At 52.7% G+C, this 25,644-nt stretch overlaps 2 protein-coding genes across 2 annotated transcripts; one reads left to right on the forward strand and one right to left on the reverse strand.

The window, feature by feature from the left end:
* Positions 1–220: 220 nt before the first annotated feature.
* LOC117886965 (zinc finger protein RFP-like) lies at positions 221–11,926 on the reverse strand. Its single transcript, XM_034789156.1, has 7 exons — positions 11,308–11,926; positions 8,091–8,186; positions 6,903–7,133; positions 5,107–5,129; positions 2,816–2,931; positions 2,215–2,247; positions 221–1,521 (listed from the first exon to the last, which is right to left on the reverse strand). The coding sequence occupies exons 1-7, from the start codon at positions 11,722–11,724 to the stop codon at positions 1,016–1,018; spliced, it is 1,422 nt and encodes a 473-aa protein (XP_034645047.1). The 5' UTR covers positions 11,725–11,926; the 3' UTR covers positions 221–1,015.
* A 2,574-nt stretch (positions 11,927–14,500) lies between these two features.
* Positions 14,501–19,119, forward strand: LOC117886989. The gene is made up of 4 exons (XM_034789207.1): positions 14,501–14,643; positions 15,317–15,412; positions 17,094–17,656; positions 18,530–19,119. Exons 3-4 carry the CDS (start codon positions 17,122–17,124, stop codon positions 18,979–18,981), a joined length of 987 nt encoding a protein of 328 aa, XP_034645098.1. The 5' UTR covers positions 14,501–14,643; positions 15,317–15,412; positions 17,094–17,121; the 3' UTR covers positions 18,982–19,119.
* Positions 19,120–25,644: the final 6,525 nt, after the last annotated feature.

The raw sequence follows: 25,644 nt of genomic DNA on the forward strand, positions 1-25,644 counted from the left end.
CTTTACTAAGCAGAAGAAAAATGCTGCTTTCCCTTTATTTTTTTTAGTAGTTTACGTTTAACACAGCACTGTACTGTATTTGCTTTTTTTTTGTTTTGGCTTTACTGCTGCTTGGCTGCGTACTGCCGGTTCCAAATGAGGTGTGTGGTTAACCGGTCACTTTGTAACTCTGGTGTTGGTAACTCTGAGGTGCTACTGTATTGTGTACTAAACAGGAAAGACAAGGGAGCCCATTGGAGCGATCAAGACACTTTAATACAATCATTTGGTGGATCATAAAGACACAGAATCCACTTGCTAAAACAATAACACTATAAAAGTCCATAACATTTTCTCCATCTCTTTCCAGGTCCATCCTTCAGGACCCATCTTGTTGTCCCTCACCCATTCTTACCACACAGCCTTGAGAAATGTGGAGTACATCATTGAAGTCAACGGGTTTAACTCTGAAACCTAAAGAGGGCGATTTCATTCGTCGACGTTGTTAACCCTTTGACTGCCAATCGCTTTTAGCAGAAACATCCACAGTCCCAAACGTCCTTAAAGGCCCTATTAGTACTAACCAGCAGCCAAAGCCTTCAGATTCTCCTTCTCCCAACAATGTCAATAAACACATGAATGGGAGCCCGGAAACTGACCGTGTGGGAACAGAGTAAAATAAACCCAATTCAGTGCCAAAATAAATACCCCATTTCACTTCAAGTCAAATACTCCATAGGAAACAACTAGCTGGAGCTCCCATGAAATTTTGCCCAGGGGCTACAAAATCCAGAGAACTTGCTACAGAATTTCTAATTTGCTCACCCTTCCGACACCTACAGTCCTCCCCAAGAACGGAGGATGAAGACACACAGGCTAGGCCATGCCCATTGCTTCTCTAGCCCGACCGCTTCACTCTCTTCCTGGTTTTGACACCTCAGAAATACACGTCAGTTTTCAGGATCATAGAGCTGGGCTTGTCAGAGGCCGGAGGAGCCCGGTTCATGGTCCACACTGGGATAGACTAGCCCATAGCTCAGGGACACAGCGTGAGCTGGGATTCCCAGACCCAGAAGAAAGGGAGGATTCTCTCCCCATTGAAAGAGGCAGGATGGAAAGTGAAGATCGGGACCTCGTTATCAACATCAAAAAAAGCCACCTGCCCCCTTTCATAGTCCAGAGAAACTCGGATCCTCCCAGGCCTCCTACTCAGAGGAAGCAGGGTGTCGGGGTAAGCCCGGTACTGTCCCCCACAGAGCCCCACAGCCCAGATCCCCTGGGCGGGGTCCAGACTGATCCATCCCTTTCTCCACACAGATTCTTGGGCGATCCCGACAGTCCAGAATCCCTGCTGCCCCAGGTGCACTTCCCAGTCGTTCCTCCCCGAGGTGAATCCCTCCCGGCCCAGCACGCAGCAGTACGTATCAAATCTTTCAGGATTGTCGGGCAGATTCTGAGGCGTGTCCTCCCACCGCACGCTTTTCCGATCCTCGGTCAGGACGAGGTGGGGATTCGCCGTGTCCGGATCCAGAGTCACATTCACTGGGGGGGAGAGAGAATCAGAGCGTTAGGGGCAGAGCTCAGCCCTGGGGGAGGCTGGGACCATTTCTGACACTCCCCAGCAGCCCCGGCCTGGCTGGGACACTCCTAGCAGTAGAGAGAGACAAGAGAATCATGCTGCCTGCTGCAGAGACGTCCTGTACCCACCCGGAAGGCAGCCAAAGGGAGAACGCAAACCCCAGTGTACATGGAATGACCCTGGAGGGTTGGAATCAGTGGCCCCGAATGAGAGCAGAGGCCTCTTGTTTATACCAAAGAGCCCAGGTGGTCACCCCAGCCCACGGGGAATGTAAAAGGCACCAACTCAAGACTCCTCTCCCCAGCCCAGGGGCAGGGTGGAATTTTGAGACACGAGAAATCGAAACAACTTCCAAATTTTCCAATTTTTAGCAAAGCTGTTTTTCAGTGGCGATGGGAGCTGGCCAGTCTCCATATGGCCCGACAGCCCCCTTCTCACTCCCATGGGATAACAGCAATTAAAGGATTACTAATACTGGGGTGCTAAAGGCCTTCCCCCTTTCCTGTAAAGCTCCTCCTTCATTGCCAAGAGGCTACTTTGTCCGACCTCAGAAACTTCTTCTGCAAGCAAAGCCCAAGCCACAACTCTCATGGTCTTCTCAGTAGGGAAATATCCCTGACACAAGTCACTTTTCCAGCTGTTTTCCAGACACTCACCCCATTCCACCTCCAATTCAGACGGCAGAGAATCTAGAGAGAGGAGAGAGGCGTGTCATGGTGTTATCTTTAGGAGAAGATTTCTGCAATTCACCAGTCTAACAGGACTTTAATGATGGGAAACAAATGGATGGGATGGGACAGAGCTATCCAGACAGAAGGAAATTAAGGTGGACAGAGTGTGAATTCATCCCGCTACAGAAGGGCCAGGCCAAGATCTATGCACCTCTTGAATCTCCAAAATATAATTCAAGTGAGAGACGATGGACCATTGGCTCTCAGCAGAGGGGTGAGTTTCACCTCCTGCGAATTCCTAGGCAGTTTGAAATAAAATAGAATCAAGAATATGATTTGATCCCTTTGTGTTAGGTAGAACTGATGTCATCCCCAGTATATCGCGCTCCTCAGTAATTAAGATAGATGCGCAAATCCATCTATGAGAACACAATTATATACACCTCTCCAAACCCTAGCCCTACTTCAGGGATGATGATATATTCCTTTACTGTTATTTAGCTGGGCTTTCCCTTAGCAGCCAATTGCCTAGTGCCTAAATCCTCCCCGTCACAGACACACGTCTGGATTTGCGCCCCCTTGGTACCTTTGAATTTCCTCAGTGTCTCCTTCAGAACAATATTTTTTTGAGAGAAATTGCTGAGTCTCTTTTCCACGTCTGGAAAAATCTCCAGTGGCTGCTGGAAGTCCCCCACCTTGCACCTGGAGGAAGACAGGCTTTTTTATTGATTGTTCTTTATTTTATCGGCTTGTAACGTGACTTTCACGCCAGTGAATGCTGCTGGACTAAGCAGCCAGGGTTAGGGTTAGGGTTAGGGATAGGTGCATAGCTCCAGTTGAAATCAATGCTGTCTGGGGATGGCAGCTGCCCAGAGCCCATGGCAGGAGAGCAGGCCTCTACTGGATTATTGGTTTGCTTGAAGCCTAGGCACATGTTCTGGGTGTTGAGACAGGCCCTTGCAGATAGGAGCCTGCCTGCTAGGAAGGAGGTTGGAAGCAGACCCCAGCTGGGCTAATGATTCTTTTGTCTGGTGTTTCTATTGGATTTTGACCAGAAGACTCTGTTACCCTGGAAGGGGTTGAACAAGTGTCTTGGCTGGAGGGCTAAGCCACCTCTACAGGGGAAGCGGGCTGAAAATCATGTGGAGAAACTGAGGCATCACCACTCCACACTGGGGGGAAAGGGCATGCTGGAACTCCCCAAAGACTCCAGCAAGAACTCCCCAAAGACTCATCGGGTGGGGAAGATTTTTGATCATGGCTGATCTGGCCAGGGTCCTAACCTGTGACACAGAGGTGAAAAAACCCAAAGCCCACTGCCAGATGTGTCAGTCCCTCAGGTATCCAAGTTACTCAATACACACATTCAGATGACGGACGAGTCCTTTCCCTAGGATGGCTAATTCTACAGTCTAGTAGAAATGGAATCTACCCTGGGGGTTTGTTCAGCAGTGGGAGATTTCTATACCAAAGGTGACTCTGCCCCACAGGCTGAGCTAGGGAGACGGGGCTTTATTTATTCAGGGTATGGCTTATACTGCAATCCTGGGATGTGATTGCAACAGGGCCGGCTTAAGGCCGATTCCCCTGAATCGGGCCCTGCGCCTAAGAGGGCCCCGCACCCTAAAGAAGAGCACCTAACTTAGGCACCTTTTTAATTTTTTTACTCACCTGGTGGCGGTCCGGGTCTTCGGCAGCACATCGGCGGCGGGTCCTTCACTCGCTCCGGGTCTTCAGCTGCATTTCAGTGGCGGGTCCTTCAGTGCCGCGGAAGACCCAGAGCGAGTAAAGGACCCGCCACCGAAGTGCCGCCGAAGACCCGGACCGCCGCCGGGTATTCGAATCGGGCCCCACACTTCCTAAAGCCAGCCCTGGATTGCAATGCCAGTTAACGTACCCGAGGTAGCTTTCATTGAGCAAGCTCAGGTACCGGACTGTAAAGCCGTGGCAGAACATGCTTCAGCATAGGTGAGTAATGACCCAAGGTTCTGAGCGGGTTTATACTGCCTGTGCGAAAGCACATGCCGCTGAAGGTTGGTTGCTCTCAGTACGTGAGCTGTAGGCCGGCTAGGAGCAAAAACCATACCTCATGACTGCAGTATAGCCCCTTAGTATTGTGATACAGCATGGCCAGAGGACAGCAGGAGAGGGTTAAAAGGGAGCCTTATTCCCTGTAGAGGGAAGAAAGTTTGCTATAGATTAATTAGAGCACCTGAAGTCAATTAAAGCACCTGAAGCCAATTAGAGCACCTGAAGCCAGTCACCTGATAAAAAACCCCTGCTTCAATCAGACAAGGGAAGGAGTTGAAGCAGAATGGATTGATGTTGGAGCAGAGAGCAGTTTGGAGGGAAGCAGAAGAAAGTTTGGAGAAGTGCTGCAGTGGGCGAAGAAGATCAAGACCCTAGGTAAAGGGACACCTGGCTTGTGCAGAAGGAGGGCAGGAAGCCCCCACAAGCTGAAGGGCAGGAGAGGGAAGTAGCCCAGGGGAAGGAAACCGCTAGTTCAAGTGGTTTACTGCTATCCCTAGGGCCCCTGGGCTGGGACCCGGAGGAGAGGGCGGGCCCGGGTCCCTCCCTCTCCACTCCCCTCCCCTAGGACACTAGTGGGGCAGTTAATATTCCAGTTCAGGGGTAAGAAACAGCGCCCTGAACCGCCCCCTGCGAAGAGAAAGCACGAGACCCATCAAAGTAGTGCTGGCAATTTGCCACAGTATATATAATCAAATTGAATCGTGCTTCCTTCGGGGACCAGAATCAGCCAGTCATCCCCAGCTAAAGAGGAGAAGCTGAACTATGGCCCTCTCCCATGTGCTTTGCTGTTGAGTTGTGGGGCGAGCTTCCCACACAGTCAAGTGGGAAGGAGAAGGAGCCACATACCTGATCAAGGTGCTTCTGATGTCCTACAGGGGAGAGAGAGATACAGAGAGCTCAGTCTCACAGCAGTAACAACCATAATGAACAATGAAGGGTCTTTGCATCTTTCCATGCATTTTATCCCTATGACCTTCCGCTCTATTTGGTGAGCATCAGTGCTTTGTTAATTTCGCACTTTCCTGCCACTGCCCCTTTTAAGCACAAATCAGTTATTATGAAATAACGAATTGATCAAACAGCAGGCCCCCAGAGGTCGGGATCTGGCCACATGAGGATCTGAACGCAGCAGCGCTGCTGGTGTGCCCGGCTGGCACACCTGCTGTCCAACCGATAGACCTTTATTGCCTAACACAAAGTGACTTAATGGCCCGGGGCAGACTTAGATCCGGGTTCAGCTGCTGGCCCAGCTCCTTCCTCTGTGGCTTTGGCGAGCTTTACTTCATCTTTCCGTGCCTCGTGTGTGAAATGAGGATACCAGCCTCACACTGCACCTACATTTTCACTGTACAAGTCCCCCAAGCTTCTGGCAGGCAGCATCTGGTGTCCAGGCACCTACGTCACATCCAAGCCCCAGTCCGATCCATGAACCAGTGGAGAAGAGCGGCTCCTATTCCAAGCTTTCCCATAGGGCCCAATCAGGTAAGCACAAGACCCAGGGATGGGGTCAGAGGAAGGGGAAGAGGCCTCACTGCACTGGCGGGTGATTCTCATTCTGTCTCTGGTCTAATTAATATGTAAATAAAGCACAAAGATGGCTTCAAGCAGCAAGACCCACCGCAGTCCATCCTCTAGGGCAGGCACTCACCTAAGAGGGGGGCAGACACCCTGCTCACCAGAGCAGGACTTGAACAGGGGTCACCCACAGCCTAAGCGAGTACACTAACCACTACGTTACAGGTTTCTGAGGCACAGCCTGCTTCATCCCCTCATCCAGCCATTTTGTCTGGCGTTAAGCAGATGCCTAAGCCAGTGATTCTCAAACTGTGGGTTGCAACCCCATTTGAATGGGGTCTCCAGGGCTCGTGTTAGACTTGCTGGGATCTGGGGCCAAAGCTGAGGCCTGAGCCCCACCGCTTGGCTCAAGTTGCAGGCCCCCACACCCAGGGCAGCAGGGCTCGGGCTTTGGTCCCGCCTCCTGGGGTCATGTAGTAATTTTTGTTGTCAGCAGAGGTTGCAGTACAATGAAGTTTGAGAACCCCTGGCCCTAAGCCCTTCTCGCAAGAAATGCCTAAGTGAGGAGAGCAGGTCCTGTTTGTGGCTCCCAAGCAGAGCTAGGAGCCTCCCTGCATCCCAGGTTTAGACTTCTAACTCTGGGCTTAGCACACATCTCTCTCATCAGCATCTCCCATTGGCTGGCTGAGGCAGCTCCCTACCAAGCCTGCATTGAATAGGGAGCCACGGCGGCTAACCCAGCTTGGTGGACGCCAGTGATTTTCAAGGGGCCGAAAAGCCAGGTGTTGCAACATTGAGTGAATCCAGGCCAAGGTGACAATCCCTTTGGAGTCCAGGGAGATTACTGAGGAACCCAGGAAGCTAAATAGAACATACCACCCCTCAGCCGCCCCGGAACCTAAATGGGGCATAATAAAGCAAAAATTTTGCCGCCAAACCCCGCAACTGCGGCAGCACCAGGGGAGGTAGAGCCTCCTCTGCCTATTATCCCTGCTGCCCATGCTCGCCCAGGATCTCAACACCATGACAAAATGTGAAGTAAAAAAATCAACATATTTGAATGAAATACCATAAATCAGACACGGCGTTTCCTAGGCTCCAGTTCTTGCCTAGAACGGAGGTCTCACCTGCAGGAATTCACTCACTGGCTGCTGATACTTCTTCTCTAACTCACTGATCAGCTCACTGAGATGGGAAATCTCCTCCGAGAGTTTGGTGACACTCCCATTCTGCCAGTTCACAATCTCCTTCTCCAGCTCTCCCAGCTGGGCCAGCAGGAGCCGCTCTTGTTCCTCCAGTAGATGGCGCAGCTGCTCAAATTCCGACACGATCTTGCACCTCTGGGTTTTCGTCTGTTCCTGTAATGAACAGATTAAAACACAGGGAAAAGAAAGGCAGGTCAAGAACATAGAGATTCAGGGGACATATAACTGGGCCCTGAATGTACAGGAGGGTGACTTTAATTGTCCTTAAAAACCTCCAAGGTCAAGGATTCTACAACCACCCAAGTTAACCTCTCCCAGCGCTTAACGCTCCTCAGAGTTAGGAAGCTCGTGACCCAGTGGCCAGCTGCTATCGCTGATGTCTCTTCGCTTCCTCCCAGGGTCGCACACAATTTATCCTCATCATGTTTGGCTGAGAAACCTTCTATGGTTGCTCATACTTTTGAGGCAATATCTGTCTCTCACTTCCTTGTATTTAGTCCGCTGGAGTAGAAAGTGTCTCTCTCTGTCCTGTTGCCTGCTCAGCCCATCCTCTCTGGGTTTAGACCAGGGGTTCTCAAACTTTTTTTTCTGGGACCCCCTTTGAAAATACTGTGACAACCCAGCCCCCCCATACCAGGCCATCTTTACTTCTGCGCTGCTGCTGGTGGCAGCGCTGCCTTCAGAGCTGGGCGCCTGGCCAGCAGCCGCCGCCCTCACGACTCCCCCACCATAGTCTTGCGACCCCCTTTTGGGTCGGGATCCCCAGTTTGAGAAACGCTGCTTTAGACTGCGCTTTGCACTTTCCACCCCTAGTTTGTGGCCACCGATTTTGCGTTTGGAGCAAGTCTGCATTATTTTGGCACAGGGCCATTCCGGTGAAGTAACTGTCAGGGTTATAGCTCCGTGCAAGAGATCGGGAACAGCCTCGCTTGTGGCTGTTTGATTTCTTCTTCCCGGTGACTCCTGTGCGTTTTGCTTTAGGTGCTGATCTAGCAACCTGAGCATCTTTTGATTTTTATTGTTCACTCTACTGGTCAAAGAGTGAGGCTGACCCAGTGAGAGAGAGACCCACGCCCATGTCCCTGCTGGATAATAACAATGGGCACCTACCAGATATTCCTGGCTTCTCCTCTCTCCAGTCACTTTAAACCCCAGGAGCTTTCTTCTCTCTTCTTTCAGAGTCTGCAATTGCATCTGGATTTGTTCCTTGCGGGGGAAATGGTCTGGATGAGATTTCATTGGGGAAAGGGGGCTATTTTCTTCTGTGATTGATTTTCTTAGAACAATACATAACAAAAGGGGGAAAGAGGAAGTAGATAGTACTCAATATGAATGTGAAGTAATGAAATGTGGAAAATTGATAAGGGAGGCCAGAGACATCAGGGGGGAAAAAAATCACAACTGGCATGGCTAAGGACAACAAGGAGGAGTTTTTTAAGCATATCAGAAAAAACAAACAAACCCCCTAACAATGGTATTGGCACATCACTACATCATGATCATGATAAACCTGCTAAGAACAATGCAGAAAAGGCAGAAGTGTTCCATAAATATTTCTGGAAGAAGCAGGATGATCCATTCCACATGTGAGGATGATGAAGTATTTCCCAGCCCATTTGCAACCAAGGGGGATGTTAGAAAACATCTAGGAGGGATAACCATTTTTAAATCCGCGTTCCCAGATAACTAACTCCAAAGGAACTGGCTGAGGAGATCTCCAGCTAGCTGGTGTTCATGTTTCACTCTTGGAACAGTAGGGAAACTCCAGAAGACTGGAAGCGTTCTAATGTCATGCCAGTCATCAAAAAGGGCAATCAGATGATCTGGATGATTTTAGGCTGGTTAGCCTATCAATTCCAGGCACAATGCTGGAAAAACTGATATGGGATTCCATGTGAATATAATTAATGCCAGTCAACGTGGTTTTACGGAAAACAGGTCGTCAAATCTGATTCAATTTTTTTTCAATGAGATTACAGGTTTAATTGTTGACTGTACAGATGTACTATACTTACACTTCTGGAAGGCATTTGACTTTTAATCAGAATGTGGGGTGATAATGCAATCAACACTACACAGTGTCAGCAGAGCCCATGTTAAATGGATTAAGGACTGCCTGACCTGCCTCAAAAAATAGTTTTCAATAGGGAACCATCACTGAATTGGGGTGTTCTGCAGGGATCAGTGCAAGACCTAAAACTATTCAATATTTTTATCAATGACCAGGAAGTAAATATAAAATCAATGCTGACTACATGTGCGGATGATGTGAAGATTGGTGGAGTGGTAGATAATGAAGAAGATAGGGCAGTCGTATAGAGCGATCTGGATCATTTGATAAGTTAAATGTATATTACAATCAAATTCAAAGTTATACATCTAAGAACGAGGAATGCAGGCCAGACCTACAGAAGGAGAGACTGTATCCTGGAAAGCAGTGACCCTGTGATGCAGAGGTCCCGAAACTGTGGAGCATGCCCCCCTAGGGGGTTGTGGAGGAATGTCCGGGGGGGCACAATGGGACCCAGGCCAGACCCCACAGGGGGCAGGGAAGGAGCGCCACCCAACCCCTCCCCGCCCCCAGCTCTGCTCCGTGTGCCCGGCTCCCGGCCCCATTCCTAGTCCCATCCCCAGCCTCAGTGCAGCTCCGCTCCCGGCCCCAGGGCCGGGGCCGAGGCTGGGGGCGAGGCCGGGAGCGGAGCCATACCTGGCTGCGGGCCCAGCTGCTGGACCCCATCTCAGCTCGGCTGCGGGTCTGGTCCCGCACCTGCCCCCAGCCTTGGCCCAGCCCCAACCCACCCCAGCTCCGGACGCAGCCTCAACCCCCTTACCCCTGTCTGCCCTCCCTCCCCCGCCTGGAGCTGCAGCCCTGCTCCCGGTCCTGGCTCGGGGGGGGGGGAGCCAGGGGGACGCGGACAGGGGTAAGGGGGACCCTCAAAAGTTTGAGGACCACTGCTGTAATGGATTTAGATGTCAGTGTGGACAAACAGTTCGACATGTGTTCCGACTGCGATGCAGAGGCTGATATGATCCCTGGATATATAAACAGTGGAGTCGTGACTAGTTTGTATATTTTTTTACCTGTGTATATGTTCATGGTGAGGCTGATCCTGGAATACTGCCTCCCATTCCAGGGTCCACTTTTTTACAAGAACGATGAAAAATCGGAGAGGGTGCAGTAAAGAGCAACAAAAATGACTGAAGGGCTAGAAATAATGACTCAGGGATATGTCTACAATTGAACCGCTACAGTGGCTGCTGTAGCACTTCAGTGTAGACACTCGCTACAGCCATGGGAGAGGTTCTCTGGCCATTGTAGTTAATTCACCGCCCCAAGAGGCGGTAGCTAGGTTGAGCAAAGAAGTGGGGTAGCACTGTCTACACTAGGGCTAGGGGGATTTTTTTCACATCCCTGAGAGACGTAGCTATGTCAGTGTAAGTTTTCAGTGTAGACCAGCCATTACAACGAGAGATTTAAGGATTTCAATCTGATTATTTTTATCATGACTATTGAAAGGTGACTTGATTAGTGCATAAATACCTTCAAAGGGGGAAAAAATGCCAGGTACTAAAGGACTCTTTAATCTAGTGGATTGGGTGATAATGCAACAAGAACAAATGGCTGGAAATTAAAGACAGATCATTTCAAATGACAAACAAGGCACAAAATGTTAACCGTGAGGGTGAGTAGCCAGGGAAGTGGCAGAGTTTCTCCAACTCCTGAAGTTTTCTGATCATAACTGCATGCCTTTCTGGAAGCAGTGGTTTAGCTAAACGCAGGTCACTCAGTTCGATACAGGGGTAACTGGGCAAAGTTCTATGGCCTGTTTTATACAGGAAGGCAGACAAAATGATCATACTGGTCCCTTCTGGCCATACAAGAATAGTCATACTGGGTCAGAACAAAGGTCCATCTAGCCCAGTATCCTGATCTAGCCCAGTATCCTGTCTTCCGACAGTGGCCAATGCCAGGCGCCCCAGAGGGAGTGAACAGAACAGGTAATCATCAAGTGATCCATCCCCTGTCCTCCACTCCCAGCTTCTGGCAAACAGAGGCTTGGGACCATCCCTGCCCATCCTGGCTAATAGCCATTGATGGACCTGTCCTCCATGATCATATTTAGTTCTTTTTTGAACTCTGATATAGTCTTGGCCTTCACAATATCCTCTATTAATCTAAGGGAGGTGTGGTCACTTTCCCTCTACAGATTTGTGCATGTGAGAGATTATCTGACTCCTGCTATGTGTCCTTTGAAATAGAGAAAAGAATAAGGATTAAAAAAAAAAAAAGCTGGTACAAAAATGGCGCTAAACCGTAGTTTCTTACCTTGTAGTCCTGGATAGCTTCCTCTATGGGAGCCACAGTGTGAAATCTGTGAGCGCGGGACTCTCTGCAGATCAGACAGATGGGGCTTTGATCTTCCTCACAGAACAGTTTCAGACCTTCCTGGTGGGTCTCACACACCCTCTCCCTTCCAGCCCCTTGGGCAGCCTGGCAACTCAGCCGTTTGGCTATTTCGGCCACATTTGCTAACTCCCGGCTGGGCCTGAATTTTCTCTTCAGGGCCGTGCCTCTGCACTGAGGGCAGGAGAGTTTGGCCTCTGATTTCTTCGAGCACTGCCTGATGCAATCGCGGCAGAAGTTGTGCCCACAATCGATAGACACCGGGTCAGTAAAATAATCCAGACAGATGGAACAAGAAACTTCTTTTTGCAAACACTCCACAGGATCCGGGGCTGCCATGGCTGCCTGCCAGGGGGAGAATGAAAAGGTTAGTTTCACTTTACAATCTCTTCAGCCTTGGTCAGCAACTGGGCGGTTCCCTTGCTGAAGCTCCTTCATTTTCTGAGCTGTGAGGAGTTGCAGTCCCTGGGGAGGGGAAATTCCCCCCCTCTCTGGGCAGGACACAGTATGAAATCGCCGTGTGACAAGCCGCGTCAATAGGACTGAGGCTGGTCTACACACAACACTACGAAGCTTGGTCAAATTCTGTTCTGGCAGCTGAGGGCGCGTCCACAGTGTGCCACTGCAGTGTGTAGTAAGAGGATTTTATGTTTGTATTTTGTATAATTTAGAATAAAAAATAAAATAATGCTAATAATGTAGCATGTGTTAAATGTATTAATGTATCCAGGGCTTTGGAGCTGTGCTCCGGCTCCGCTCCAGCTCCAGGCAAAAACCTGCAGCTCCACTGCTCCGGAGCTGCTCCGCGCTCCAGCTCCGGGCTCCGCTCCAAAGCCCTGAATGTATGATATGATCCATATTCTGCCAGCCACTCTTCCTGAAAGCAGAAAGGAAGGGTCTAGTGGGCCACTGGTAAAGATACATCAGCCAGAATCTTGTGTCTGAAGCAGGTCCTCAGAGCCACAGCCGGGCCATGGGAAGAACTGCGCGGGCAGCCGCGGACCCTGTAGCTTGAGACCCAATGTCCACACTGATATTTCAGAGCCCTGCAAACCCGAGTCAGCTAAGCCAGGCCAGCCGCAGCCAGGCCACAGATCTTTCAGTGCGGTGCAGACATACCTGTACTCCCAGGCCTCTCTGCTGGAGCCTGCTTGCTCCTAGCAGCCTCTGATCTCCCGGACCATCCTGCCCCATGCCTCCTGCTGCGCCCTGTATGGAAACCAGGAGATTCCTGCCTCCGTGCTGATTAAATGGCTCCCACTCAGCCAGGTTTGCCGGAAGCTGGGAATGGGTGACAGGGGATGGCTCACGTGACGTGATGATTACCTGTTCGGTTCATTCCCTCTGAGGCACCTGGCATCAGCCACTGTCTAGGGTTGCCAACTTTCTGCTGGCACAAAACTGAACACCCTTGCCCCACCCCTGCCCCGCCCCTCCTCCAAGACCCCGCCCATGCCCCACCCCTTCTCTGAGACCTCATGCCCCCCTCACTCCATCTCCCACCCCCAGTCACTAGCTCTCCCCACTCTCACTCACTTGCTCATTTTCACTGGGCTGACTCCGGGGGCTGGAGTGCAGGTTCCGGCTGGGGGTGCAGGCTCCAGGGTGGGGACAGAAATTAGGAGTTCAGAGTGAGGGAGGGGGCTCCAGGCTGAGGCAATGGGTTGGGATGCAAGAGCTCGAGCTGGGGGTGCGGGCTTGAGGTGGGGCCAGGGATGAGGGGTTTGGGATGCAGGAGGGGGCTCTGGACTGAGGCAGAGGGTTGGGGTGTGGGAGAAGATACGGGCTCTGGACTGGGGGTGTGGGTTCAGGGGTGGGGCCAGAAATGAGGGGTTCAGGGTGCAGGAGTGGGCTCCGGGCTGGGGCAGGGGGTTGGGAGGCGGGGGGTGCCAGGCTCCAGCTGGGAGTGCCAGGTTCTGATGTGGGGCTGGGGATGAGGGATTTGGGGTGCAGGAAGGGGCTCTGGGCTGGGGAGTTCGAAGTGTGGGAGGGCGGTGCTTGGGGCGGGGGGGCAACATGCAGAGCCCCCTGGCTGCCCCTATGCGTAGGAGCCGGAGTGAGGACATGCCAGCTGTTTCCCAGGAGCCGCACGTCATGGAGGCTAGCAGGGAACCTTGCCAGCCCCGCTGAGTGGCACCGCTAGCCAGACAGTAAACAGCCTGGTCAGCAGTGCTGACTGGAGCTGCCAGGATCCCTTTTCGACCGCGTGTTCCAATCAAAAACCAGTCACATGGTCACCCTACCACTGTCAGAAGGACACTGGGCTTAATGGACCTTGTCTGAGCCATTGTGGCTGTTCTTATGTGGTGATTTGGGAGTCAAATAACTGAATTCCATTTATTTATTTATTTTCAAGGAGTGACTATGCCTTTAAAGTCTGTTTTCCCCTAAGGGAACAAAATCTCTCTGTCTGACTTTATTTCCAGTAAAAAGAACAGGAGTACTTGTGGCACCTTAGAGACTAACAGATTTATTAGAGCATAAGCTTTCGTGGACTACATCCGAAGAAGTGGGCTGTAGTCCACGAAAGCTTATGCTCTAATAAATCTGTTAGTCTCTAAGGTGCCACAAGTACTCCTGTTCTTTTTGCGGATACAGACTAACACGGCTGCTACTCTGAAACCTTGATTTCCAGTGTAAATGTCCTATTAACCTGAGTTTAAACACTGTCCCCAGCACACAGAGGATCACGTTTCTCACCAGATCCCCCAGGGGCTGGGAGAAGTCACAGACGCGGCTCAGCCAATGAGACAGATCCAGGAAGGGAAACACCCAATTCCATCCTGTGTTCCTCTGCCAGAGGGCTGTAAATTCAAACTAACTTGGTTACCCCTTTCCCGCCGGGGTCCATTGCCTGCAGAGAGCCCTGCACTGCAGAAAGTCTCCGGGAGGAAGCTTCTTGTTCCATCTGCCTGGAGTATTTCCACGAGCCCGTGTCTGTCCACTGCGGGCACAACTTCTTCCGGGCCTGCATCAGCCAGTGCTGGGGGGAGTCGGAGCCAAACTTCTCCTGCCCCCAGTGCAGAGAAACTGCCCAGCAGAGAAACCTGCAGCCCAGCAGGGAACTGGCGAGAGTTATCGAAATAGCCAGAGGGCCAAGGGCTCAGGACGAGTGAGTGTGTGAGAGACACCAGGAGGCCCAGAAACTCTTCTGTGAAGTGGACCAAACCCCGCTCTGTGTGGTGTGTGATAGAGCCAAGGCTCTGAGCCAGATCTCACAGGGTGGCTCCCATAGAGGAGGCTGCACAGGAGGACAAGGTAGGAAATATTTGCCCACTAACAATATTTGTACCAGTGGCTTTTTTCCAAACCTAGATTTCAGAGGCCAAAGCTCAGCAGTTCAGACAGACCTCATGGAGTCTGGCACCTTACTTGTGAATTTCCAGATGTTCAGATGTTGGGGTTCCTTTCACCTGAACTCCGTATCTTCTGCCACTTTATTGGATGTTATTTGTTAATTACAATGATCTTATCAGGATCATTAGGTGAAGTTACTGATCTTGGCCCTCAATCTTAGGAATAATTGATGATGAATTTTTGGAGCAAACCTGTCTCCCTCTGTTTTACTAGCAATCAGCAATATGGGAGCAGAGTTGTAGGAAAGAGATCTCTACCAAGCACGCTGAGAGGCCACTGCTACATAGGGAGGCACTAGGGTTTGTAAGTTGGAGGCCTGGACCCAGCTTGCATTCCTAAGATAAACTAGGTCTCCTCTGTGACCAGGGGTTCTCCAGTTCCTGCATCTTCCATGGCCTGGCCCGTGAGTTGCCATGGGGGTGCTCTCCCAGCCTGCTGCTCGGTTAAATAAACTGGAAAGCTAAATCCGCACAGCAGCGTTATTGTTGGGGGGAGGGGAGGATCATTGAGCCTCATGCTCCAAAAGAAAAATAATTAACACCCTCCCCCGCACCTCCCATGTCCCTTTGCCCAGGAACAATTCCAGACCCGACTGCAGGCTCTGAAGGAAGAGAGAGAAAAGCTCCTGGGATTGAAACTGACCAGAGAAAGGAGAAGCCCAGAGTACCTGGTAGGTGCCCAGTGTTGTTACCCAGCAGGGCCGTGGGGATGAATGTCAGTGTGGGAAGTTTGTGCGTCTCTCTGGGGCCGTGTGCTGCTGGTTGGGGATTGTGTGTGTCTGTCTCTGTTCCCCTCCGTGGGCTGGAGTGGGACTGGGACTCCTTGCCTGGCTCTGGGGCTGGGGCAGATTCCCCAGGAGCTCTGGGCAGCCCTGGGGCAGGGCAGATGCTGATCGAATCCAGCAGCAGGTGGCCAGTCTCGGGTTTCTAGTGGCACCATGGAGCCGGGCCCATGCTCAGAAGGGGCCCTGGCCTGCTCTGCTTGCACTGAGCCCTGAGACCCTGCCAGCTCCCCCCACCCACCCCACCCACCACTTGCTCTTCTCCGCTGGCCCAGGGCTCCTCTCCACCCCCGGCCCCACCCGCCGGCTCCTCTTAGCCCCCTGGCCGGACCGCAGTGCACCTCCGGCTCTGGGCAGTCTGCTTCCCACCACCTGTGGGGCCCCACCTGTCTCCCTGGAGCTGAGCCGCCTGGGACTGGTGCAGAAGCCTGGCCAGTCTCGGACAGTGTGGGGGGGCTTGGCTGGGCCCCTCCAGGCAAGTGGGTCCTTAGGGAGCCCGGTCGGGGCAGTTGCGCCACGCCTGAGGAGCCGGAGCGATTCCCAACACTGGGATCAGCCCTGGCTGCGCTGCCAGCTCAGCCCGGCAGACACAGTCGCCTCCCAGCAGGGCCGGTGAGTGCGTCCGGGAGGCAGGGCTTGGGGGAGTGGGTCTCTGGGGAGTCTGGGGGTGTCTGAAGATCTGTGTGTGTTGGAGCACTAGGGAGTGGGGGTTCTGTGTAGGGTGCTGGGCAGTTGTGATGGGGACCGGGGGGGGGGTGCTGGGCGTAGTGAGTCCAGGGGGGCTCTTGGCATAGGGGGAGTCAGTGGGGGTATTTGTGTTGGGTGGGGAGGGCTGTGTGGCACGGCATGGGCCCACTCCCGAGAGGAAGGGACATGCTGGAAGCACAGGGCCGGGCGGGCCACTGTGCATCTGACAACTGCCGGTTTGTAAATAGTGCTCTTGCACTGGGTTGGGTGGAGCAGGGCCGCCCCTGCCATGCCCCATTGCCCCTGGCTGGCCCCTCGCTCTGGGGACTGACCTCCCTGTGCCATGCTCCATTGCCTCCATGGGAGCCCATAAATACGTTTGGAGCCGGACCCACACAAGGTTAATCCGGCCCTGCAGGTGGCCAGAGTGATAAGGAAGTGGGGTCGTGGCCAAGGCTGCATTATGGTCAGTCCCTGGCTATCAGAGAGGCTCCCTGGGCCCTTCCCAGCCCCATCACACACTCCTCGGCTTGGCTTCAGGCTTGAACTTCCTGCCTGTGGCCTGGCCTACACTACAGAGTTAGGTCGACGTAAGGCAGCTTATGTCGCCTTAACTGTGTACACATCTACACTACCAGGTCCCTCCTGCCAACGTAACTCGCCCACTACATCCACTTTATTACCCTGCCTCCGCGAGAAGCATAGCGCTTAAAGAAGTCGATGCCGGCGGCTTAAGTGGCCTCCAGGAGTTGTCCCACAATGCTCCGTGGTGACCGCTCCGGTCAGCGTTCTTAACTCCGCTGCCCAGCAGCTGGGTACACAGGTACCCCTCCCCTGTTAAAGGACCGGGAGCATTAGAATTTCCCATGTCTTGTTTGTTCAGAGTGGAGAGCTCGCCTGCCCAGCTGAGCATGCGGGGTCCACGCTCCAAACGCTCTCCTGCCTGGAGTAGGCGGGAGGTGTTGGATCTCCTTGGCCTGTGGGGAGAAGAGGCTGTGCAGGCACAGCTCCAATCCAGCCGTAGAAATGCGGATGTCTATGAGAAGATCTCTCGGGACATGGTGGAGAAGGGCTACCAGAGGGACCTGCTGCAGTGTCGCGTGAAAGCAAAGGAGCTGCGGCTCGCGTACCAGAAGGCAAGGGAGGCGAACGGTCGCTCTGGTGCAGCACAGACGTGCCCCTTTTACAAAGAGCTGCATGCTATCCTCTGCGATGACCCCACCCCCAAGAGCCGCCTGGAATCCTTGGAGGAGTCAGAGTCCCAGGGCACCGCAGGCAGTGGTGAGTCGGAGCTGCTGGATGAGGAAGAGGAGGAGACGAACTGGAGACAGGCGAGCGGGGGATCCATTGTCCGGGGGAGCCAGGAGCTGTTTGTAACCCCGGAGCAGTCCAGCCAGTTGCAGCACTGCAGCATGGCTGGCCATGATGCTGGGGAGGGTACCTCTGGTGAGTACACACTTAGCATTAATATTGTAGGGACACATGTTCTTATTTGCTATTTTTTATTGAAATAATCAGTGGAGGTAGAGTGGCTCTCTGCTTCTCAGTGCCCGGACCAGCTAGGCAGAGGATGCCTTGCGAAAGAGATTGTTTATGTACACAGGAATGTCCCAAAAATCCTCCATAGAGATCTTCAGGAAACTTTCCTGGAGGTAGTCTGCAATCCATTGAAGGTTTCTGGGGAGGGCTGCCTTATTTCTTCCACCACGGTAGGACACTTTCCTGCGCCACTCCAGTATTGATTCGGCAGGCATCATCTCAGTACACAGGATAGCAGCATAAGGACCCAGTCCATACCTGAAGGCATGCAGCAGCTGTTCCCTTTCCGCCTCTGTTTTCCTCAGGAGCGTGGTATCAGCTAGGGTCACCTATGGGAGATGGTGCTAGTATTCATTTCAATTGCTCTAACCGCAAACACTAGTGCCTGTTTCCCTTCTCTCCCTCCTCTTCCATCCACGCCCTTGTGATATCACTGCCTTGTGATAGCTTGTCCTACCCCCATCACTGGACAGGGGCGCCAGAACCCAGGGGCACAATGGGGAAGGGGTGCCGGAATCAGGGCGGGGGGGCATGGCCACCCGCTGTTTAACATGGCTGTAATTTGGGTGTCAGGGGTCTGTGTTCCCCCACTTCTGAAGAAGCCCCTGCCCCTGGGCCGTACTCCCCATGGCTAAGAGAGCAAACCGGTCCAATGAACACCTTGCAGAAATGCAAATGTTCCGCTGTACATTTGCGGGGATTCAAGGGAGTGATTTTTATGCAGGAAGTCTGCCCTGGACCCTGGGTCTGCGCTGAAATGGTTCCTTTGTGCTTTTACAGCCAGGAGCGCGGCCTGGGGCTCTCCCTCCACACTGTCGGCGGGGCTCTTCCAGATAAGACGAAGGCCAAAGAGAACACGCGCCGACGCGCCTCATGAGACAATGAACGCCTCTGGGAGGGCGGACACCAAGCCAAGGACCGCTGTCTCGGAAAAAATGGATGTTATGAGCAGGACGCAAGCCAAGGAGACTGAGCGTGCCATGCAGCAGGAGGTGCTGGGGATTCTGAAGGAACAAACAGACATTTTGAGGCGTCTGCTTGACCTTCAGGAGCGATACTTTAAGTCTCGACTCCCTCTGCAGCCCCTCCAGAACAGCACTCTAACATCGCCCTACTTCCCCTCCCCCCCTCGCACACATTCCACTTGGCGTAGGGGCCCGATGCAGTATCCCTTCCACTCAATCCCCAGGGAGGGTGAATGGAATCCCAGCCGCCCATACACTGACGTGTGATAGGCCAGGCCTGTGCACTTTTAAACAGAAGGTGAATGTGCATTCCCCCTCCCAGTTGTATATTCCCCTGCGGTTTCCAAGGTTTACCTCTGTGGCACATATTTCTGTTTCTGTGTGCAATAAAAGTCCATTTCTTGAGAACGAAACCATCTTGATGACTTCGAAGTGAAGGGGGAGGGAAACTGAGGCACTCAACGGGGGGTGAACAAAGTCACACAGAGCCAGACCTGTAGATTGAACCCAAGAATCCTGGCTCCCATCCCCTTCTTGCTCTAAGAATTAGCCCACACTACCCCCACACTCACAGCAGCCACTGGAGTGGCCCCTATGAGGAATGCATTATAGCGGTGGTTCTCAAACTTTAGTACTGGTGACACCTTTCACATAGCAAGCCTCTGAGTGCGACCCCCCCCCCCTTATAAATTAAAAACACTTTTTTATATATTTAACACCATTATAAATACTGGAGGCAAAGCGGGGTTTAGGGTGGAGGCTGACCACTCATGAACCCCCATGTAATAATCTTAAGACCCCCCTGAGGGGTCCCGTCCCCCAGTTTAAGAACCCCTGCATTATAGGGTCTCAGCCCATTCCCCGGGCATCGTTTTCCCCCTCACTGGCAGTGCCTTTGGAGGGGCTGAGTGGAGTGTGGGGTGGTCTCCCCAGCTGTAGCAAGGGAGGGGGCTCTAGTGGTTGCAGCAGGTGGGGGCTGGGAGTCATTTTCAGAGCAAAGTAAGAGGCGTATTTCCAAGGTTACATTACTACACACACAGCCGTCAAAGCAAGGTTCAGACTACTGGCAGGCACAGTGCAGAAAAGCAACACCCATTACCGCTGGTCATTAATCAAATGGATTTTCAAAGCCACCCTGAGCCGCATTGCTCCCCGCTGAGCTCCTGATAGCCCTGGTAGCTGGCTGCTCAAAATTAGTAGACTGCTGATCCGCCGCCTTCCCCCCACCCCTGTGGAAACATCTCTCCCTTTGCTCCACAGAAATTATGAAGCACACAGCAGGCAGTGATAACAGAAGTTAAGATTCTGTCACGGTTCTTTTTAGTAAAAGTCACAGGCAATAAACAAAAATACATGGACACCTGTGACCTGTCCCTGACTTTTACTAAAAATAACTGTAACATTCCATACCTGGGGGGAGTGTCCTGTAACCCCCATATTCCTCATTTTCATATAATTGTGATCTTACCTTACAAGGCATGCTTTATATCAGGGGTAGGCAACCTATGGCATGCGTGCCGAAAGCGGCACACGAGCTGATTTTCAGTGGCACTCACACTGCCCGGGTCCTGGCCACTGGTCCGGGGGGCTCTGCATTTTAATTTAATTTTAAATGAAGCTTCTTAAACATTTTAAAAACCTTATTTAGTTTACATACAACAATAGTTTAGTTATATATTATAGACTTATAGAAAGAGACCTTCTAAAAACGTTAACATGTATTACTGGCACGCGAAACTTTAAATCAGAGTGAATAAATGAAGACTCGGCACACCACTTCTGAAAGGTTGCCGACCCCTGCTTTATATGTATCAGGAGAAAGGTTATGACCTGCTGAAAGTCATTTCTCTATCCGTATACGTGTATCATTAATGCAGATGAAGTTATGAGAATTGTGTTGTATGGTGGTCACTAAAAGATGCTGTAAATTAGGGAAAGAGCCAGATATTAGCTCCCCAGAGGCAACAGCAAGGAAAGTGACCAACACCCAGGCGGGGTTTCAAACAACTCATCAACAACCATTGCCCAGCAAGGGAGCTACAATTCAATGACTCACCTGCATGAGGCCACACCAGGGGAATTGCTCAACTTTGCCTGGAGACTCAGCAATGCCCCCAGACATGCCTGGCCTTGTGTTCCCCAGCACATGGGATTGAGGGTATAAAACAGAACAGAGCAGGTCCATGCTTCACCCTTCTCCTGCCTCCACCTATGCTGCAAGCAACTAAGACACTGAAAAGAAGACAAGACTCCCAACAGAGGAGACTGGCCCAATTTCAAGGGTGATATCCAGGGCTGGTGCAAGGATATTTTGCACCCTAGGCAAAACTGCCACCTTGTGCCCCCCCCCCCCGTAACATTGGTTCATTGAGGGGCAAATCCCAACGAGCCTTTATAGACCTCAGGGGCCAGCCGTGCCCAGGGACTGCTCCCCAGACCAGGTTCCTCCTACCCATCCCCTGAACTCCCCTGGAGGGTACACAGCCCCTCCCCCCCACCGTGAGCCCTCCCCACCCCCGTCAGCCCCCGCCCTGAGTCCACTCACTGGCTTTGCCGGGCTTGAGCCGCTGCAGCAGCTCGGCAGGGAGGAACTGCCTTCTGGGGGCTCCTGCAGCAGATGCATGTGGGCAGAAGCCCCCGTGCGCCCCCCTCCCCCCCCCCCGGGGCTCCCCCCTCACCACGCTCGGGCTCTGCGGCTCCTGGGAGTGTGAGCCGCCGCTGCTCCTCCCGGAGCAGGCTCAGGGCCCCGCGCCCCGGCGGCGGCTCACATCCCCAGGAGCCGCAGCCCCCGAGCATGGTGAGGAAACTGGGGGGGGTGTGTGCACGGGGGCCTCTGCCCGCATGCATCTGCTGCAGCCTGCAGGAGCCCCCCGGGGGATGCCAGGCTGCAGCCTGGGCAGGAGGGGCAGGGGGCGCAGCTGCTCCCCACTAGCGGCGCTGCCGCCTTTGCAGGACTCCTGCCCCCCTGCGCTGCGCCGGCTCCTCCATGGCTGGGGCTTGCCGCCGACGCTCTGGATCTCCGGTGCCTCCAGAAGGCGATTCCAGGGCACCGCTTTTTGGCACCCCCAGAGCCGTCCTTAGGATTTATGGGGCCCTACGCAGTATTATTAAACTGGTGCCCCTATGCCCGACGGCAGCCTGAGCTTGCAGCCCAGCGGGGGGAGGGGAGAAGCGGGGCGGAGGGACAAGGCAGAAAGAATAACAAGATGCCCAGCCCACCTCACGTGGCGGAGAGTCACAGTTCCCCGCAGAGACCCCTGTACCCTCTCCCTCACGCAGAATGGACATGCAGAAGGTACCTAATTAAAAGCACTAAACTTGGGAATAAAAAATGTCAGTCACGGATTTTTTGATATGCCCTGAAGTTTGTCAGACATTTATTTGCAAAAACTTTGTAGTAAGGGCGAGTCAGCTGTATACAACATTAAATATTATGGAATACATGATGCAGCTCTTCTCTGTTTTACATTTTCTTAATCAGTATTTCTAAGCTGATTTTATATTTTAAATGTACTCTTAAACCTTCATAAAGTCATCATTCCAGATTACTACATATTTAACTCACTGAAACAGACATTATTTTAAATTAATCAGTCACAGAGGTTTAGTGTGTTCATAACAAAGTTCATTGCTTTTAGAAAAAGGGAACACTAATTTACTGTGTGTGATCTCCAGAACAATACACATGTTTATGAAATGCCACCAACTTTAAAAAATATGTTTCCAAAGATTTTAGGCATAACAAAGGATTTTATATCTCACTAAGGTACTGATTTTGCTTAAAACTTTTTCATCCGATAGTCAAAAGTAAAGAAAGGGAAACTCTTTCTCCAGCTATCTGGAAGCAAAGGGCTGTGGCTTCCTTCAGTGGGCGGTGGGGAGGGGGTGAAGGGAGAAATGGATGGACAGAAAGGACAGGAAGACTTTGGAAGTAAGTTTTTTTACTATAGTAATTAAAATGTGCTTTTTAGATAAGGGTGGTCTTTTGAAGAATTTATTTAAAAAACCATGTCTGAAGATCCAAGCATTTAAGGCTAACGAAGATTGTGCATCTAAAAATCTATGCAAGGATTCTTATTGTTCCGGTCTCCTCCCCCTGAAGATGAGTCATAGACTCAAAGGCCAGAAGGGACCATCATGATCATCTAGCCCAGGGGTTCTCAAACTGGGAGTCGTGACCCCTTAGGGGGTTGCAAGGTGGTTACATGGGGGGTTGTGAGCTATCAGCTCCGTGGGGCAGCCCCGAGCCCCCATTAAAGTAAATGACCCCACTCCCGTTTTTAATGAAGAAGCCACATTCCAAGACTTGCTGTGTGGAACGGGTCACCAATACAAAAAGTTTGAAAACCACTGATTTAGCCTGACCTCCTGCACATTTCTAACATTAATAAATAGTGAATTAACTTAATTATCTTATATCCTGGCGATTGCAAACTTCACGTTTCACTTAAGAATCAGGCACAGATTACAGAGTGTGGATTCAGAGCCAAGGACACTCTAATAACCCTGAGCCACATGATCGCCTCCTGTGAGGGGGGGAAGAGAGAGAGATTAATGAGTCTGCTCGACAGCCTTAACTAAGGGCCATTGGGCTTCTCATGCAGTAGCGGTTTATGCACTAAGATCTAAAAGCCCCAGCTTCCATTCCACCTGCCCATAAGTGGGGTTTGTGACTGTCCGTGTTACAAAACCAGCAGAGATTTCTCTTCCTTTCTCTTTCACTTCTCTCAGCCCCACTATTTCCCTCCTATTGGCCATTCCCTGCACCCAGAAAGGTCCTCCCTCCTCCCCCTCCAGTGGCTGCAGATACAAAGAGCAGTGCCAGGAAACTGGCCTTATTAGCAGCAGGGCCGGCTCCAGGCAGCAGCTTAGTAAGCAGGTGCTTGGGGCGGCCACTCCGGAGGGGGGCGGCATGTCCAGCTATTTGGCGGCAATTGAGCGGAGGGTCCCTCTCTCCGGCTCGGAGTGAAGGACCTCCCGCCGAAGTGCCGCAGATTGCGATCGCAGCTTTGGGACGGGGGGGGGGGGGGCTGCTTGGGGCGGCAAAAACTTTAGCAAGTGCGGGGCCCGATTCGTGGGGCTTGTACTCACCGGGTGGCGCTCCAAGTCTTCAGCGGCACTTCAAATTGCCGCGCTTCTGGGTTGCAGGGCCACTGGGTTGCTGGGCTCTGGCCGGCGCTTTGACCGGGGAGCGGCGCCACGGGACTTGCAGGGCTCAGGCTGGCACTCCGGCCGGGGGAGTGGGGCTGCGGGGCTTGCCGGCGCTCCGGCCAGGGGAGCGGGGCCACGGGGCTCCCGCCGGGGGAGTGGGGCCCTCTTAGGCACGGGGCCCGATTCCGGGGAATCGGTGGAATCGGCCTAAAGCCAGCCCTGCTTATTAGCCACCAGAGGCCCTAGAAATGGAGAATAGTTTTCAGCTCCCACCCACAGAGAACACTGATCTTGGTGGGTGGGTCCTAGCCCACTTTGAAGCTCATTGTATATCTACGAGGATACTGGGAAGGATGAAGCTGACACAAAAATCCGCTTCCACACCAGAGTGCAGAAAGCACCGAGGAGTACTGAGTATAGAAGCGCTACACTGGGCTCCATCAACAATGCCCTGATGAGAGGCAAGCTGGTGACGGGCTGCAGAGATGGGAAGGTCCCATGAGCATTTGCTCAGGGGCTGTGAGCCGATGCCAGAGAAAGCCCAGCAGAATGGCATGGAGGCCACAGCAGGAAAACTGGCCAGTGGAGGCTTTGAGGAAGGAGGACAGTGAATTTGGAACAAAAGCCTGGACCCACAAAGGTCCTTAAGTGCCTCAATCCCAGTTTTAGGCTCCACACAATTCCTCTTTGGCTGCCGCCTAACCCTGCGGGTGCCTAAATTTACTTGGCAACTACATTTCCGCTGTTCAAGTTCTGTAGTTGCTTCAGTTTCTTCCTCTAGGCACCCAGACATTGATCCACAAAACAGGGGAAGTTAGGTAGGCAGGGGCGCCAGAACGGGGGGGTCAGGAAGCCATGGCCCCCCACTTTTTACCAGCCATAAGGGCAAGTGATGGGGGGAGAGGGAGCAGAGAGGAGCGAGCTGGGGACAGGGTCTTGGGGGGAAGAGGCAGCACAGGAGTGGGGCCTTGGGGAGAAGGGGTGGCACGAGGGTGGGGCCTTGTGAGGAAGGGGTGGGGCCTCAGGGGAAGGGGCAGTGTGGGGGCGGGAGCTTGGGGGAAGGGACGGCGTGGGGGCGGGAGCTCGGGGAAAGAGGCGGCGTGGGAGCAGGGCCTTGAGAGGAAGGGGTGGCGCTGGGGCAGGTCCTCAGGGGAAGGGGCGGCAGAGGGTATGTGGCCACGGTTCAGGTGCCGGTAGCCCCCCCACTTTTAGGAAGCTTCTGCTGCTCCTGGGTGGGCAAACACCTATCTCCCAGGGGCCCAGTCCAGTAGCTGTGCTTAGAGGCCACAAGCTGGAGCGGGTCCCATTCAAACCCCAGCCACCAGAGGAGGCAGCACCAGCTCCCTTATAATCCGTAGGCCAGTGGTTCAAGCATTCACCTCGGATAGGGGAAAGAAGGGTTCAAATCCCCCCTTTCCCGGTGGGGGGAGGATTTGAAGAGGGGTCCCCACCTCTCAGGAGAATGTCTTAACTGCTGGCTCCCCGATCGGGGCTCCCTCAATCTCTCCTGCTGAAGCTGTTTCACTGTAGACAAATACTTAAATAACCATTGGGCCAGAGAGAGGGCATGACACTGTAGCCTGGTGGTTCGGAGGCTGTAGTCTGGTGGTTCGGGCACTGCCCCCACGGGAGGTGGGAGACCCAGGGTCCAGTCCCCCAGCCACAGGGAAGGGGGGATGGCTCTGTTCAACCAAGGCTCACGTTGCAGCCCGCCCAGGGCTGCCCCAGGCATGGAAACGCCCCTTTCCTGTAACTATTCAATTATTTAATTCTGCCTCC

The sequence above is a fragment of the Trachemys scripta genome, chromosome 14 (assembly GCF_013100865.1).
Source record: "Trachemys scripta elegans isolate TJP31775 chromosome 14, CAS_Tse_1.0, whole genome shotgun sequence".
Classification (NCBI taxonomy): Eukaryota; Metazoa; Chordata; order Testudines; family Emydidae; genus Trachemys; species Trachemys scripta.